The following is a 17472-nucleotide window of genomic DNA, read 5'->3' on the forward strand; positions in this document are numbered from 1 at the left end:
CCGAGCTTAGGCGATATCCGAGCGTTTGTGTTACAGAGCTATAAGCATCTACCTGCCTAGTGCAAAGATGCCCAAGCTACATTGATGGTGGTTCCAAGGTTGTATGGAGGTTGCATGGATGACACTATGACATTTATGAGCCAGCGCCTGTGCCCAGGTGGTAACTAAGGATTCATGTGATTCCAAATAGTTGTTCTGGTCTCATGATCGGTCGAGTAGTCCCTGCATACTAGTCTCTATAGCTATATCACTATTCTTCCAAGCCTGTGACCATGCGGTTGTTATATGGACATGTTCTTTGGTGCTTCTGACATCACTCCATAACCCTTACATAACACATATATAACAACATTGATACATCAGTGATATGTGAGCCTGAACAGCTTATAGCAAAAATAGTAGAAGAAACTTGAAATATCAATTGAAAGTGGCCCAAAAGAAAGAGCAGAGGGTGATGTGATACATGGAAGGGGCGCAAAAAAACAAAAGGCCAACTCCGCCTTTCCCCCCCTCGAGGTCTTGCCATCGTCAACAATCCGAGCTCCCATACCATCTTTGGACATCCGAGCTTTGGAATCTTTTACTTGCCTGTACCCCTTTGCTCTATTGTTGATGTCCGGCGTTGGCCGTGCTTCCTGCTAGAGACAGACCGCTCATCATGCCGAGTACGCATACCCTGAGCTCCGCACTACCGCAATCGCAGCTAACTCAAATGTAGTCCGTCCCCTTGACGAATGGGCCGTTGGCCGCACCCAGTCCCTACCCCTCTCCTCCCTGAAAGACGCTGTCATCGGTATCGATGCCGCCCACTACATCAATCAACACCTCTTGAACCAGTCAACCCGCGAGGCGCTTCTCGGCGCACTGGGCGGATTCCCTTTCGCTCTACGTGCAAACATCGAAAAGGAAATCCATGCCTTCCAGAGCCTGGGCGTGGGCTGCATCTTCGTATTCAATGGCCTAGACTTTGGCAAAAAAGAACAGCGCGCGCAACCCCAAGCGTCACGTTCCTTCGAACAAGCTTGGGATCTCTATGACCAGCAGCAGGCAGACCAAGTCGTTGATGCCTTCAGCAGTGCCGGTATGAGCCCTCTCTCTTCCCCGCCTTCTGATCACCTGGTGACCGGGCTGGCGAGCCTCCACCAACTCCATCGCAACCTGACGAGCCCCCCAACATCCGCTGACACAAGCAATGCCCCAGGAACCCCACCCCCGGAGACCCTTTTTAGATTCTTCCAGCGGATCCTGGCCCAGAACGATATTGAATTCATCGTAGCGCCCTACAGCGCTGCGGCCCAGGTGAGTCCCCAGCCATCGTCACCGGGGGAATCGTCACATGAGACTGACCAATTTATCCAAATAGCTTTACTACCTTGCCAGCGGCAACAACCCTGTCATCGATGCCATTTATGCCCCATCTGAAGCTCTCTTGTTCGATATTGACAAGCTGATCACCCGCATTGACACCGAGCCCGCACAATTCTTCTGGATCACAAAACAAACCTGCAAGGAGGAGCTTGGCCGACTGTCAAATGAACAATTTCTAGAATTCTGTTTACTTTTGGGGTCCCCATTCCTCCGATCTTTCCCCCTCTTCGAGAACCCTGCCTTCCCGGGCAAGAGCCCAAGCATTCGCGATGCACTTCCAATGTTCAACGCGGCCGGCCGGAGCGCATTGACATTGTGCGCTCAGTATGACGACGATCGCCGAATCCAGGACACCCAGTACACAGACTTGTACAAACGCGCTTACATGGTTGTGAAACACCATGTTTACTTGGATGAGGACGGTCGCGTGGGGCCCTTGGACCCAGAGAATGCCTCGTCAGACATACATGAGCTTATCGGACAGCGGCTTCCTGAGGAGCTCTACTTCTATCTGTCCAAAGGAATCATCGGCGCTGATGTACCAAACTATTTGACATCTGGCGAAGTCCGTATTACGCTACCTCTGGGCACCGAAGACACCGAAATCTATCGCCAGCTTGTGGGTGATATCTTGACACCTATACGCACCCAAGCTATGTGTCTTTTAGCAAACTCGCTTCATCGATTCTACCAAACCAAGGTTATCCAAATCCGGCCATGGTATGATGAGAACTCGGAAAGATCAATCAACCTCAAGGGCATCCCTTCAGTCAAGGAAACCATTCAATCCTGGAAAATCTCGGAAGCCAACTTCCCTGAAAGTGTCAAGAATCTCCGAGTTCACCCTGGCTCTTTCTGTTTTGCTTTACTGAGTTTGAATGATCCTGAATTTGCTTCAAAGTCGTTTGCCAGCCGGGAGACACCAGTGAGTAAATATCATGATATTCGAATTTCCGATCACTGACATTTATATAGGCCCTGACCTCGCAAAATGACATTCTATCAAATGTCATGTGGCGGTTCCTGCAGCTTCGCGGATACGTCGATAACAAGCACAACCTTACTGTATGGGGACAGTGTCTGTCCCATGCCATAAGGTCTGTTAACCCTGCGCACAAACTCGAAGAGGCCATATTTATCGCTATTGAAATGCTACGCTTGGGTCTTCTGAACACCAAGCCCTGGTTCTCACATGTATCCGGGGGTCCGATGAGAGGGTCGGAGGAGGACAAGACCTTCAATATGCTAATTTCGCGTCTTGCATGCATCGCTAAATTGCAGCATAAGAGCATTGGATACTCTGGTCCGCTGAGTCGCCAACTCCTTTGCTATCGTTCATTGATCTCCGAGGTTCGCTCTACATTGAGGAACTTAGTTGAGGTTGTGTTGGCGAGCATGCTCCTAAGTGGCGATGCTGACCGCGATCGTGACGATTGGACGGAATTGGCAATCAAGTATGTCCCATCTAAACCTCGGCTTTTCGTCGGAACACTCGCTCTAACAATCTTTCAGGCTTCCATTTATTGATGATAATGATTGCGGAATGGGTATTGCGGTTCGCACCTATCTTGATGACCTGCCTCTTCAGGCAAATTCTACCTCACCCGAGGCGCGTGCAGACGCCAAGGCAAAGGGCAAGGATTGGTTCCAGCACAGCGAGAGCTTCACTGGAAACTTGGATTTGGCCTTTAAGCTATGGGATGCGGTGAGTATTCCGGCCCTACGTTACATTGAACAAAAGCTAACTTCAGGCAGGTCAATAGAGGCACGCAGCAGGCGGGCGAGGAGTTCAAAGACGCAAAGCTTTGGAGTGACGCTAACCAATGGTTGAATGCGAGACGATGATCTGGACGGTTTCTGACGATATCCGATGGGGATGCCGACTCTCAAACTCGCTATTTGCTTTGTTGAAGTCCCTGTCAACCCATTTCCATGAAATTCCATGCTGGTAATTCCCCAGTGTATTATTATTAGGACCAAAAAAAATCTAGAAAAGCAGTCTGGTGCTACCCATGCTCAATGGGTGATAATTCCAACGTTATTGGCCGATGTAGTCTGCGTACGGAGTAAGTACATCTGTTGACGTCCAGTAGTTGGAGATCTGCGGGACCAAGTGGCCTCTTCGGGGTTGTTTTGTCATCCGAGCTCTCGTATGGTCTCCGCCATTCTTTGTCAATTACCTCCCCCAAAGTTCACATCACCCCCCAAAATCATATACAAAATGGCACGCCTGAGCTTCTTGCTCGTCGGTGCCCTCACAGCTCTCAGCGGCTTCGCCAACGCAAGCTCCGCGGTCAAAGACCTGATCCCCTCCAACTTCGATGATGTCGTCCTGAAGTCCGGCAAGCCTGCACTGGTTGAGTTCTTCGCTCCCTGGTGTGGCCACTGCAAGACCCTTGCTCCAGTCTACGAGGAGCTCGCCCAGACCTTCGCTTTCGCCGAAGACAAGGTCACTATCGCCAAGGTCGATGCCGACGAGAACCGCTCGTTGGGCAAGCGCTTCGGTGTCCAGGGATTCCCTACCGTGAAGTGGTTCGATGGCAAGAGCGATAAGCCCGAGGAGTACAGTGGTGGCCGTGATATCGAGAGTCTCTCCGCCTTCATCACCGAGAAGACCGGCATCAAGCCCCGTTCCGCCCAGAAAGAGGTCAGCAACGTTGAGTACCTCAACGACGTCTCTTTCAAGACCACCGTTGGCGCCGACAAGGATGTTCTGGTCGCTTTCACTGCCCCGTGGTGTGGACGTAAGTTATTCACCAATTGAACCGCCCGCTTATGCTCCGTTTACTAACTGCCCGTGATCTTCAGACTGCAAGAGCCTCGCCCCCACCTGGGAGTCCCTCGCCAATGACTACGCCCGCGAGTCCAACGTCGTTATCGCCAAGGTCGATGCCGAAGCCGAGAACGCCCGTGCCCTGACCAAGGAACAGGGCGTCACCGGATACCCTACCATCAAGTTCTTCCCCAAGGGCTCCACCGAGCCCGAGAACTACTCCGGCGCTCGCTCCGAGGAGGCCTTCGTCAAGTTCATTAACCAGAAGGCTGGCACTCACCGTGCCGCTGGTGGTGGCCTTGACGCCGTGGCCGGTACCATCGCCGCGCTGGACAAGATTGTGTCTGAGCACGTTGCGGCTCAGAAGCTTGACAAGCTTGCTGTTGAGGTCAAGAAGGCTGCTAAGGGTCTTGAGGACAAGTACGCTGAGTACTATGTTAAGGCTGCCGAAAAGCTCAGCAAGAACGAGGGCTACGCCGCCAAGGAGATCACTCGTCTCCAGAAGATCCTGGCTAAGGGTGGCTCTGCCCCTGAGAAGCTGGATGACATTGTCTCCCGTAGCAACATCCTCAGCCGCTTTGTCGGTGATGTTAAGCACGATGAGCTTTAAATGCCTGTAGATATTATGTTTGGGTGTTTTCTTTTTAGCTGTCTTTGAGATCGTGACTTGAACTCCTGTCACTGAATACATGTTCAGTGGCTGGATCACTGCGAATCATGGATTCAATGGAAATGTATTGAGATTGTCTATGGAATTATTGTCTGATGATGTACACTTTTTCGAATTGATAGATCTACATTGGAAGCACCTGCTGATTCTATCTAGCCTTTCTGAAATTGCCAAGTTGATAACCATGAAACTTGTACTAAAATACGAATTATGATTCTTCTTAACCTGAGATGATAATTGGGTATCGATGAGGGAAATAGAGTATCGCTATGACCCAGGCGGGGAGGCCAGGGCTCATACAGCCAACCGTTGAACGCATGCAAATGTGAAACGGCGTAAAATTAACATATGTTAAGCAACAAGCAGAGAATGTTGTATGGGGTAAAGCAGGGCAGGTTGAACATGTAGACCTCACGCTCTTGGAAACGCCATGCAGAGAAAAAGTGGAGCCAAGCTTTAGCTTGTGGAAAGAGAGTACTCTTTCTGCTAAGTCTCATTTCGACGGGCTTGCAGTGGTGGAGTTTGATGCAGCCAAAGAAGCCTCCAGGTCATCAAGACGCTTGGTCATGTCGTCCACTGCATACATTGGTTAGTCTGACATATATGCATAGCGGAAGAGGCAGATGCATAAGAAGAAGAAAACATACACTTCCCAAACAGCTCTGTGGATACATTCTCAAATTTGCTTTGGAGTTCGTTAAGCAGATCATCAACCGCAGCATTTAGCTGGCCTTGCGAACCGGAGTTCTAGGTGATCATCTAGAGTCAGCAGATGCAAAGTTGTGTTTCAATTAAGAAACTCACATACCGATTGCGAAAGAAGGGGCTCAACCTCAGGTGGAGGAGATGGGGACTTGGAAGCTTCAGCCATATTGATACTATGTGCTCTAAGTCCAGAGACAGGCTACATTATGTAGAGATGAGGCGGCTGGGGCGATACCGAGTCCGATAAGCGGATCATCTGTTTATCCGAGATATTGCTCTTTATCGCCTAGTGTGCTCTTATCGGTCACGCTAACCAAATCAGGACTGGCGCCATTTCAAAAAAATCCCGTGGATTCTCTGATGCGGGTTTGATACCGAGTCGCTTTCTTTTCTCTCAATTCCTTTCACAACTACACAAAAATACCATTCAACTTTTTGTTATCATACAGAAAGTCACAATGGTCAAGCGAAGCAAGCTCCTCCAGGCTCTCGACGCCCACAAGGGCCGGGACTTTGACGCTGAGAAGCAGAAGAAAATGATCAAGACCGCCGAGAAGAAGAAGGCCAGCAAGAAGTCCGCTGCTGCTCCCGAGGATAAGCCTGCCGTGGAGGAAGAGAAGAAGGAAGAGGAGCCTGTCAGCTCCGAGGCCGAAGAAGAAGAAGAAGAAGCCGACGAGGACGAGGAAATGGATGACGGTGAAGAGGAGGAAGAGGAAGAAGACATTCCCCTTTCCGACCTCGAGGAAGACGAGCGCGAGGATGTCGTCCCCCACCAACGCCTGACAATCAACAACTCCGCCGCTATCAACGCCGCCCTCAAGCGCATTTCCTTCATTGGCACCCAGACCCCATTCTCAGAGCACAACTCGCTAGTCTCGAAAGAGCCGATCGAGATCGAAGACCCCAATGACGACCTGAACCGTGAGCTGGCTTTCTACAAGGTCTGCCAGGCTGCCGCTACCGATGCCCGTGGCCTGCTGAAGAAGGAGGGTATTCCCTTCACCCGTCCGGGTGACTACTTCGCGGAGATGGTCAAGAACGACGAGCACATGGGCCTGATCAAGAAGAAGCTCTACGAGGAGGCCGCTGGCAAGAAGGCTGCCGCCGAGGCGCGCCGCCAGCGCGATCTCAAGAAGTTCGGCAAGCAGGTCCAGAATGCCAAGCTGCAGCAGAGACACAAGGAGAAGCGCGAGATGTTGGAGAAGATCAACACTCTGAAGAAGAGTATGTTTAACCCTGCTATGAGCTTACACAAGATTGACAGTTGCTAACCTCGTTTCCACAGAGCGCAAGGCTGACAGCTCTGCCCCTACCGATGACGCCAAGGACATGTTCGACATTGCCGTTGAAGAAGCCAGCCAGCCTGAGAAGCGTAGTCGTGAAGGTGGCGGTAAGCGTCAGAAGAAGGACGCTAAGTTTGGATTCGGAGGCAAGAAGCGCCATTCCAAGAGTGGTGACGCTGCGTCCAGTGGTGATCTGAGCAACTTCTCTGCTAAGAAGATGAAGGGTGGCTCAAAGCGCCCCGGTAAGAGCAAGAGAACTGCGGCCAAGGGACGCAACTAAGCTCTTGAAATGAAGGGTTAATGTTGTTTCAATTGCATTTGTACCATGCATCATGTAATTATTTTTTCTCGCTGGGTCTGGATAACCAAAAATGGCAGTTTCTGATTTCTTACCTCTTTCAAACCTCCAGGGCTGTGATCCAAGAGCTAGTCAATGACTTGGAAATATCGGAGATTGGGCGAATCGTAGTCTCTTTTCTCTTGGTGTCACTCTTCAAGGCTGTCTATGAACTATCTCCAGGGCTAGACCTGTCTCGGGGCACGGCGGGAGATCAAGCTATAACTTTGGAAACCCAAGCAGTTGATTAAGACTTTTTTATATTACAGATATATTTACAAAGGTGAAATATTTTGAGGATTTTGAAAAAGGTTGACTTTCCAGCTTCAACCCTCAGTCGCGGTCTCAGCCTCAGCCTCAGCAGTTGCTTTGGCGATCCTCTTCTGCTCCCATTCCTGCAAGAACCTCTCCACCTTGGGTGCCCAGACCTCCTCGCCGGCGTCAAGGTCCTTGTACTCCAAGACCTTCTCGGGAGAAAGCTCGAAGTCACCTTGACGACTGCGCACCAGCTCACTCATCAAGCCTAGACTGCCGACAGCTTTACCCAGATCATGAGCCAGGGAGCGAACATAAAAGCCCGATGTAACGGTCATCTTAATCTTGACAGCCGGGGTTTGAGACTTGGGCTGTTCGGGCTGTTCGGTGGGCTCAGCTGAAGCAGGCTCGGGGGCACTGGGTTCCGATGCCGCGGGCGCCGCTTCAGTCTCTGAAACCTTCTGTTTCTTGGGTGCTTCCGCACTTTCATCCTTCACCTCATCGGCTGGAGGTGGCGACTTGCGCTTGGTGGATGAAACCTCGGGAACTTCCTTCGCGGCTTCACCTGCGGTCACGGCGGGCGTCGCAGCTCCTTGATCGAGAATTTTCTCAACAACAGCCTTCTCGTCGCCGGTCATCTCCTCCTTTGGCAATTGGAAATTGTGTGTACCAGGCTCAAACCACTCCATGATCTCCATCTCCAAGACCTCGACCGGGCGGTGCTTGATCTCCACCGGAGGTAGCTTGCCCTCACGCGCATATTCATATAGCTTCTTTCCATTGACCCGCAGAGCCGAAAAGATTGGCGGCTGCTGCATAATATTTCCACGGAACTGTGCCAATGCCTTCTCAACGGATTCACGTGTAATGTGCTCGCAAGGCGCGCGGCGCACAACCTTTCCAAGGCAATCGTAGGTATCGGTCTCGGCGCCGAAGGTCACAACGGTCTCGTAGCTTTTCGTGCATGACAGGAAGTCCTGAAGCGATTTTGTGCCTTTTCCAATACCGGTGATGAGCACACCTGTCGCGAGCGGGTCGAGGGTACCGCCGTGGCCGATCTTGACCTCTAGGCGTTGGTGGCGGCGACGTTTGCGCTGGAATCCACTTTCGCGATTACGGCGCTCGCGCTCTTCTTCTAACCAAGGTTTGAAGGTCTTTGAGGGGTTGAAGTGCTTCTGCAGGTTGCGGATCACATCGGCGGAGGTGACGCCCTGGGGCTTGTGGACGGCTAAAGAAGTCAGCTTGAGTCTTGCGGGATTCGAAGCCAGTATTTACCGAAAACGCCCTCGCGAATCTTCTCTCCAGACATTGTGGTGCGAAAAAGTCGGAAGCCTTTCGGAAATGTCATCTGGACAAGGTGAGAGTTAATCTAAAGTTGGAAAAAAGATAATGTGGTAGAGATCGGTTCCGCCTTGGCAGACTATAGCGTTCTTGGACGTCCTCCGTATACTCTGAAAGCTACTGATCACATTCAAGGTCTTTGTACGTTCAATATTTATTCGAGATACGGCATTATCCTGTTTCTATATACAATGGAGAGAATCGTCAAATCGGAATTCTTGAGTTCCAAGCATTGCAGGCCTTTTACCCTACCTTGTACGGAGTACACTGCTTGGCCAGTCAATGTATATGAGTTAAAGTCTCGATCATAACCGTTGTTCTCTAGCTAACCCATCCGGATGCCTTGCTCAGGTTAGCACCAATATCAAAGAGTGCTTATAGTCTCAATAAAATACATTGACACCCAGAAGTGCTGGGATAGAATTCCCCACATCAGCCGCTGAACATCTCCTGTTTTTCGCGAAATCGTACGCTGGGCTAACTTTAAGAGCTTGGTCAAGAGAGAATGACGAGACTTTCAGAATGTATGATATGAAAGATTATTGAACCAAACGATTTAATTGACCTGATACTCCTCAACGGCGATTGAACGCCCACGGATACTCTAGGTAGTGCTCCTGAACGGCCTTGGAAGTGCGATTTGATCCGAACAAAACTGTTACTAGCTTAAAATATAAAGAGCACTTATATGATTTCATTGAGTGATCCCGTTGGATAGAAGTCCAAATCAATCCGTGGATATTCGGAGTATTGAATAGAACATTGTGATTGGCTTGCCTTATACGGAGATTATCTCAATTATGCTGACCTTGCATGCTCTGAACCCCAACTGAACGTTATTTATAGGTCAATTCGAACGCCGCAGGCGATGGCGATAGGTACCTGTGTAGCGGAACTGATATTCACTATTTCTAAGGACCACAAATCCCCTTATGGGACACAACGATATTTCAAGCCCTGGAGGTCATATGTGATTATATAACAGGCACGTGATCGACCGGGATCACCTGGGCAGACACGAGCTCCATGTAATTAATGGTAATGGGTGTATCTGTAATTTACCGGCGATCGATGACTGCGACTGTCAACACCTTCGAGATTCCACTCTAGGGACCCCTCTTCTCCTTCTCATTCTATCAGTCACTCTCATTCAGCTCCTCAAACCTCCTTCCACATCTTCCGTGGCACCCAAAATGCCAATTCCACCATGACGTCCCGCGAAGAAACCGTCCTTGCTCCCACCGATGCCTCCCTCACCGATGAGAACGATTGGTGGGAGTTTGGCCTGACTGAGGTCAAGGTCATGAAGCCAGGGAAAAAGCACTATGCCAATCTACTCGATGCCACAGAACAAAATCCAGTGCAGGTGATCGGCAGTTTGGAGCAGCTTCCTGAGACACATCAACACTTATGTACGTATCGGTTCAGTTACAGTTCGTTATCAACCAGATTGCTAATCAGCTACCTTACCTTAGTGCTCAAACCCGACAACCCTCCAAAGCGCATCATCATCGACGAAGTTACACATTATGCCTACGGCCAGACCGAGGATAAAAGCATCGAGCTGTGGGTAGCCGGCAAGGCGGGCTGGTACGATATCATTTCCCCGGCCAAGGGCTTCCAACCCACATACAACCGCATGGTCCAGGCCATTGATATGCTTTATTTTTTGGTCGACAAGCACCAACATGGCAAGAAACAACCCAATCCGTCTTTTCGGAATCTCTGTGAACAAGTAAGCTACCTTTCGAATTGTTCCATTGGGTACAAAGCCCCGAGCGGCGGTATTGACTGTGCTTAGTACACCTATCACTCATATGGCTCATGCGAAACTCGAGAAGAAGCAGCCGAGATTTTCGAGACTCATGCTCCCTTCTTGTTGCGCTGCATGATACAGGGCGAGGCAGGCGTGGAATGGACGAAAACAAGTGTTTTCGTTCACCTCCGACGTCAATTCAATGTTAGTGAAGCAATATTTGCCCAATACACGCTATACACATTCTGACAAACTTTAGGATGATTACAACCGACTTATGAAAGAGTTCTCTCCCTCGGCCGAGGAGAGCGAAGCCAATGATGAACCCGAGGTTACTACTCCCCGGCATAACCCAGATGCAGTCTCGGGTTCACAGACGACTGCAATTTACCAATTACTGGGGAATCTGAAAGAAGAAGGCCACTTGGCAAAGCGTCGACTCCACCTTGATCTCCTTACCGAACGCTTAGCGGAACGCTTTTCGTTTAGCAACGAAGACGCCCAGAAGATCATATCAGCCAGAGCTAATGCTGTGCTGGAATTAATGGACGAAGAAGATGCGCCTGGCTTTAGATGGTCTCGTTATGTCATCCACCGCGAACTCACCAATGCCGCCTCAAAATCAGCCCCCCTGCCGCGTGCTCTTCTCACCCCTCTCACTACGGCAGATGAATCAAGTGAAGACGAACGGTTTGGTCGGACTCAGAAATCGGTACTTCGTCCCAAAGTCACCACCGTCTCTAGAAAAGTCACTGGGAAGAGAAATCGCAACGCCTCAAATGACCAGCCAGCACCTGAATCTAACGATCAGGACGAGCAAGAGGATACAGATGAGATGGAAGATATCGATGATTTTGAAACGCCCAGCAAAGTTCGAGGGCATGATTTGATCAGGGACCCATTATCCGATACAAAGCCTCGAGCACGCTCATTCCTGTCAGCCTCTAGTGGCGCTGGCTCCTCTTTAATGAAGAGTCTGTTCAAAGATAGACTCCAAACCCCCTCCGTGTCCTCTTCGGTCACCCGCCAAAAGCTCTCCTCTCCGGAGCCTGACCAACATTCAACACTCGATATCTCACAAGCTGTTGAAGAGCCCCAGCTAGATTTATCTGGCCCATGGGCATGTCGCATGCCCGGGTGCAATACTGTGTTTTCGATGGATGATGGAGAGGAGCGTCGGCAGCTAATTGGAAAGCACGCCGGCGAGCATGACTGGGAGACACAAATGAAGATCGAGCTGATGGAGCAGGAGAAACGCATGCATTCTGCTTTGCCTGTCAGCAATCTCATGCAGTATGTCCTTGACCAGCATGTACAGACGATGCGTACCGCGTTCCCCGAGTTCTATGCCAGACCTAAGGAAAACGGCATTGTCCCGAGCCAGGACGCCGGGGACGAAGCGAAGTCCATCCCCGAAACAGAGCAGCCCAATCTTGAATTCAACGAAGAAGATCAAGACCAAGATGAAGAAGATGACGAGCTTGACGATCTTGAGCATCTTGCAAATGGCGACTCTTGATTTCACTCTCACGAACTCATTTTACGTTGATTACAACGGACACTCACGACTTACATGGACATTTGGAAAAGTTGATCCGGCAATTACGAATTGACACGGGGAGTCTATACGGACCCAGGCTTACTTGCATAGTTCTGCTTCTCGAGTGTGAATCCTAGACAACCTTGGAGAGTAATGGCTTGTGGCGAACATTCTCGTTTTGGGGGAAATAAAGGCGTTGGGAGTGTAAAGAAATGGGGGACTGGCGTTTTGCGATATGGAATGGTTGGCTTGGACGAGTTGACAAGCGATGCTCTTACAGCATCTGCGATCTCGCATCTGGTTGCGGCTCTGCCGGCGATTTACCTGAGCACTTATTTTCTGCTACCTTTGGAATACCCCTGCTGATTCAGAAAAATCAGAGTGCAACGTTGTTTTGCATGATACTTGAGATTATCAGCTGTATATGTAGGCTCCTGTGTCTAAGGTACGGATCTTAATCCAACCCTGGAAGTAGCTCCAGGGCTGTACACAATAGATGGACCAAATTCAGCCAAACTGTCTACTTGTTCAGCACTGTTAACCTCCATGGCCCAGAATTGAGGATATATAACAGCATTTCAAGGCTGAAAGTTTGGGAGGTATTGTCTAGTTCTTTTCATCGACCTTGAGACTGTCCATTTGTTCATAGACATTTGGGTACCAAAATCCATGGATAGGCGGGATTTCGAGAAGCGTTAAATATTTGCACGGGGTCATTTCAACACTTTAAAAAGAACACCACCTATGGCTGCACCGATCGAAAAAAAAGAAATGACAAGAGTGGGATTTGAACCCACGCCTACAAACGTAGATCAGGAAACTGGAAACAGTTATTGAGTTAAGGTGGACCTTAACCTGACGCCTTAGACCAACTCGGCCATCTTGCCAATTGATGGGAGAGAGGTAGGACAATTTGATTTTGGAAGGAGCGATCAAGAAGCAAAGCGATACAAAGTTATTTAGCGCCAGCGGCGCCGAGGCCCCACCCACTCCCGGAGACGAGAAAATATACGGAGATGTGTACAGAAAAGGCCAAAAGTGTATTTGACACACAGTGATCGGATGTAAATTGGTATTGTCAAAGAGAAAAAAGAGAAGTGAAGTTTTTCGGGGTATACCAAGAACATGTCACATATATCACACAGCACATACGCGCAAGGGAGTAGATAAAGATACAGGAAGTTTGAGGAGGTTGAAGAGATATAGGAAAACAAGTGCCGAAGGAGGGAGGCGGGGATTGTTCCCGTCCAGATGAGACAAGAAAAGCTATGCAAGATGCGAGGTGTGTAATGTGTAGTGGAAAGAAAAGAAAAGAAGGCAGAAGAGCCAACCAAGGGAGTGAAAATGGAAGTGAAAGATGTTGGGAGCAAGAATTCCTGTTCTTGACCGATGTTTATTTCTTGTGGGCACTGTGTGCTTCAATCAGAGCTGCGGATTCCAATGTTAGCTAGATGTTTCTCGGCCAATTTGTGACATTCAAAGTACTTACCATGCAGAGCAGAGGCCTGGCCTTGTCGAGATTCACAAGCACACTGGAGCGTATTTCCGTCCAAAAAGTCCAGCAAGATGCTGTTCGGCAATTCTTGCATGTCCTCGTCGGGCAGACAAGGTGTGCGGAATTCAGTGAGATGGTAGCGCTTGGTCATGTTTCGAGCAGTGGCATCGTTGGTACCCGGAGTGAGCACCACGTATCCACTTTCGTCAATGCGCATGACCCGGCGCTTCCAAAGGAGTGTTTCGGGGAACTGAACATTCACCTCGCCGATGTCAACAGGCTCCGAAGTGCGCGAGTCGGTTGAACCGGCTGCGTCGGTGGAGCCGTTTGCGAAGGTTGGAGCGTACTCCTCTTCCTTGACTGGTGAGCTGAGAGCGCCGATGATGCTGCGACGAGACGTGGATGTAATCGATGATACCCGGCGCATGAGGCGGGAGGCGCGCGACCCGCGCTTGTCTTCGGACGTGGGTGAAGTGGAATTCATTGTTTCTCCCGTAGGAGGACGCGAGGAGATGGAAAGACGACTTCCCGGGCGAGAAGTTGTTTGACGACCGGATCCGTTGGATGACATTGACATGCTTCGGTCTTGGGCCCGGCTGGCGAGCTCGGCATTGGAAGCCTGGGGTGATGGAGTCTCATGCTCTACAGTCAGGGGACTAGCTTGGAGGTTGAGAACATCGGACTCGGAGGGCTCGAGCCCAGATGACCCGGGAGAGAGATCAGCATCACGGACAATCCGAGCAGTGACGGAAACCGAGTTGGCACGACGCATGGCGTCAACGGAAACTCGGCGATCATGGTGGTTGAAGCTGTCGGGGGTGTGGGCAGAATGCATGGTCCCCGGTGGGGTGATATCCTCGCTGCCACTGGGCAAAGAGATAGATGCGCGTTTGCGCAGGTTCTCGAAGGAGGAAGAAGCCGATGGGGCGCTCGGGGCGGGACTGGCACTCATGGGAGTTCCCTCGCGGCTTGAAAACTTTTCAAGAGCCTTGATACGGCTGGAGATCCCAGAAGAGACGTTGATCTTCTTTGCCATTAGAACTGGTGTAGGCGGTCCATTTTCCGAGTAGGGACTAGATACCGATCGACCCACTGCGAGCGTTTGCGCGGCTGATGGTGACCCCATGGAATAGGGGCTTGAGACCGCGCGAGAATTCTTCCAAGTTTGATCGCCGCCGTTGGGGGACTTAACAGACACCGGCCGAGCCTCTTGGACAGTGGCCGAGGTCAATTCCTCCATGAATGAGTCGTCAGAAAGAAGATTGTCGTCGTCGGAATAGTCTGGAGTAGGCACTTGAATAGGCTCAAGATGAACTTTGCGTCTTTGGTCCAAAGGCAAAGCCTCGCCCTTCGGGGTAGATGTGTATTCAGGCGCCGATTCCTCTGACGGGCTTGGGCAGACCGGAGCGGAGACAGGGGCAGCCTGGATTTCAGTGCCTGTGCTTTCTGGCGGGGTCACGGAGGGGGTGGCAGGTTGGGGCACAGACTCGACGGCTTCAGTTGAATCAGATTCATTCAAGGGCTCATCGGTGGACACGGGTGTGACAGGTGGGATTTCGAAATGTGTTCCGTGGACGTCGTCTGAATCTGATTGCGGGGCGTCCGAGGATTCATTTGCGAGTGGAACATCATCATTCAAGGTGGGTGGGGCAAGGTCAGGAATTGCGGGTTCCTCGTGTTCTGTGCGCGTTTCATCTTCAGGGGCCTCCTGCGTTTCCTCCACCTGGACGGTCTCTGAGGGCTCATTGACACCTTCGACCAGGGAGGGGGTGTCGAAAGTGGGATTCGAGGAGGGTGGCGAGGGCGGAACCTCGGTGCTGGCAGGAGAAACGTCATCGGTCGGCTCTGGCTGAGGTGTTTCGAGAGACTGCGCAGTCTGCTCCTGTTCAGTGTTTGAGACAGGCTCAGATGGTGATTCGAGGGCAGGTGTAGAGGCCCGTTCAACAATGGGATCGGTAGCTGGCTCAACAACAGCCACAGGAGCAGCCTCCAAAATAGGCTTTGGGGCTGGTTCAGGGGCAGGCTCGCCGAGTGGCTCAGGAACAGGTTCGGCGACGGAGCCTAAAGGTATGGAGGGAACCTCAGGTTGATCTTGCAGAACTGTCTCTGGTTTGGGTATCTCTAATTCAGGTTCCGCGTACTGAATAATGATATTTTCCTTATTTTCCTCTTCATCCTTGGAAACAAGCGTTTGGGGCTTGGACTGCTCTTTCTCGGAAGCCTGCTTCTTCTTTGTTTCTTCCGCGCGCTTGGCCATATTCTTCTTTCGCTGTTGTAAAGCTTTCATCAAACGTTCTTTTTCGGGAGTTAGGCCCGAAGAAGATGACAGCGCCCCTAATGACTTAGCTCCAGGGGAAAGCTGGGGCCTGGAAATAGGGATAGACGGCGGTGGGACCAGGAGGGGTGGAACCGGCGGAACACGACTAGTAGGTTTAGTTGCAAATGTACTCCCCTGAGACCGTGGCCGGGGGACATCGCCATTTGACCTCCGAACGGAGGAAGAGCGCATGTTGGTTGGCAGAGACGCGACAGGTCGCTGATCCTGATTCCGAGTACTGCCAGATGTGCGAGGCCTTCCACTGCTATCTACGGATGGCCGAGGCCCTAGCTTGACCTTTGGGGTGAAGCCAGCGGCCCGTTCCAATTCTTGAATGGTCGGGCGGGCAGACTGTGTTGACATCCGGGCCTCCTCTGAAGGACGCGGAAATTCATCCAAGATGTTTCGGTACCTGGATCTCGAGCTTGAACGACTTGAATCCATGGACTTGGGGGACATTGCGGCCGGCTGCGATTCACTGGGACTCACTGGGGAGGTCGCAGCCCTGGAGCTAGCCCGTGATGGGGGTGGCTGGAAGTCAATTGACGCTTGTTCGCTTTCTGGTGATGTCGGGGGTAGTTCAACCCGAGGTTCAACCCGAGGTTCAACTGGAGGTTCACTTGGCGGCACTAGGGTAGCTTCCGATCTGATGCTCTCTGATCTTTCACGGGCCTCTGGTTGGGGAGGTGGTGGCGCGGGTTTGGTGGTCTCCTCTTTTGTGCCATTTTCCTCTGCATCTTCCGTGATTTCCATCAATCGGCGGCGGCGGAGGGAGCTCGAAGAGGAGGTAATCGAGGTAGAGGCCGTGTGAAGAAGACACGCTGATGACAAGGCACTTTCGGTGAGATCGGAGGCTTTGGATAGAGGGAGCACGGTGTCGTTTGGCGTGAACTTATCGGTAACGGAATGGAATTGAACATTGCTCCGAGCTGTGACACATTAGACCCATGCCGTGGGATAGTCCGGGACGACGTACCTAGTATGAGGCGAGATAGCCCCTCAGGCATGTAACGAATGATCACTTTCCGGCGCCGATATTGGAGGAAGCCGTAGAGGGGGAACATTCCTCATATCCCTCAATGGCATTTCGAATTTCTGGCACCCCACCGGTGCCTCGTGCGAAGAGGGTGACTTCATCTCTTGCAATATAGTGCAGTAGTAACCTGAAACAGAGAAGTCATGTCAGAGATCTATTTTCTATCTATCATGTCGTGTTGAAACACTGGGCGCAAAAGGGGCCAAGCACTTACCACCCACCCGCGTCGGCCAGGGCACCCTGGTAGGCTTCGACGACGGGGCCAGTATCGAGCCCATTCAAAGACATGATGAGAGCGGCATGGAGGACAACCGCAGGCACACAGCCGAAGTGGTTGAGGGGGGGAGGAGAGAAAGGAGGGAAAAGACGCCTGGCCGAGTGGAGAGCGGTTAGGCCAACTAAAGTTTGGATCGGATCTCAAAGATCGCGAAGGGAACTCCGATTTTTTTCTTTTTTCTTTTTTCTTTTTCTTCCATGCAGTTCAATTATTTCGCTGCAGCTGGAGCCACGAACCTCTTTCAGGGGGTCAGTGGGTTTCATTCGTTCGGGATCGCTCCACCTTTGCGGTTATCCCAATTTAACTTGTCATTCTGAAA

General features: G+C 51.1%; 7 protein-coding genes across 7 annotated transcripts; 4 read left to right on the forward strand and 3 right to left on the reverse strand.

The window, feature by feature from the left end:
* Nucleotides 1-658: 658 nt before the first annotated feature.
* N7506_010431 (MKT1 family protein) lies at nt 659-3213 on the forward strand (the record flags this gene model as incomplete). Its single annotated transcript, XM_056959724.1, has 6 exons — nt 659-665; nt 719-1299; nt 1364-2293; nt 2344-2822; nt 2881-3073; nt 3124-3213. The coding sequence occupies 6 exons, from the start codon at nt 659-661 to the stop codon at nt 3211-3213; spliced, it is 2280 nt and encodes a 759-aa protein (XP_056809114.1).
* A 376-nt stretch (nt 3214-3589) lies between these two features.
* On the forward strand, nt 3590-4751 carry N7506_010432 (protein disulfide isomerase family protein; the record flags this gene model as incomplete). The annotated part of the gene is made up of 2 exons (XM_056959725.1): nt 3590-4112; nt 4177-4751. The coding sequence occupies 2 exons, from the start codon at nt 3590-3592 to the stop codon at nt 4749-4751; spliced, it is 1098 nt and encodes a 365-aa protein (XP_056809115.1).
* Nucleotides 4752-5304: 553 nt separating this feature from the next.
* N7506_010433 (heat shock factor-binding 1 family protein) lies at nt 5305-5682 on the reverse strand (the record flags this gene model as incomplete). The annotated part of the gene is made up of 3 exons (XM_056959726.1): nt 5305-5387; nt 5459-5558; nt 5620-5682. 3 exons carry the CDS (start codon nt 5680-5682, stop codon nt 5305-5307), a joined length of 246 nt encoding a protein of 81 aa, XP_056809116.1.
* A 292-nt stretch (nt 5683-5974) lies between these two features.
* On the forward strand, nt 5975-7079 carry N7506_010434 (EBP2 family rRNA-processing protein; the record flags this gene model as incomplete). The annotated part of the gene is made up of 2 exons (XM_056959727.1): nt 5975-6740; nt 6802-7079. 2 exons carry the CDS (start codon nt 5975-5977, stop codon nt 7077-7079), a joined length of 1044 nt encoding a protein of 347 aa, XP_056809117.1.
* Nucleotides 7080-7462: 383 nt separating this feature from the next.
* N7506_010435 (pseudouridine synthase PUS4) lies at nt 7463-8739 on the reverse strand (the record flags this gene model as incomplete). The annotated part of the gene is made up of 2 exons (XM_056959728.1): nt 7463-8619; nt 8667-8739. 2 exons carry the CDS (start codon nt 8737-8739, stop codon nt 7463-7465), a joined length of 1230 nt encoding a protein of 409 aa, XP_056809118.1.
* Nucleotides 8740-9939: 1200 nt separating this feature from the next.
* On the forward strand, nt 9940-12007 carry N7506_010436 (uncharacterized protein; the record flags this gene model as incomplete). The annotated part of the gene is made up of 4 exons (XM_056959729.1): nt 9940-10144; nt 10208-10467; nt 10534-10692; nt 10748-12007. 4 exons carry the CDS (start codon nt 9940-9942, stop codon nt 12005-12007), a joined length of 1884 nt encoding a protein of 627 aa, XP_056809119.1.
* A 1414-nt stretch (nt 12008-13421) lies between these two features.
* On the reverse strand, nt 13422-17164 carry N7506_010437 (uncharacterized protein; the record flags this gene model as incomplete). Its single annotated transcript, XM_056959730.1, has 4 exons — nt 13422-13456; nt 13518-16769; nt 16903-17003; nt 17091-17164. 4 exons carry the CDS (start codon nt 17162-17164, stop codon nt 13422-13424), a joined length of 3462 nt encoding a protein of 1153 aa, XP_056809120.1.
* Nucleotides 17165-17472: the final 308 nt, after the last annotated feature.

Source organism: Penicillium brevicompactum (assembly GCF_028827555.1).
Source record: "Penicillium brevicompactum strain IBT 35665 chromosome Unknown utg000006l_segment0_segment0, whole genome shotgun sequence".
NCBI classification, from domain to species: Eukaryota; Fungi; Ascomycota; class Eurotiomycetes; order Eurotiales; family Aspergillaceae; genus Penicillium; species Penicillium brevicompactum.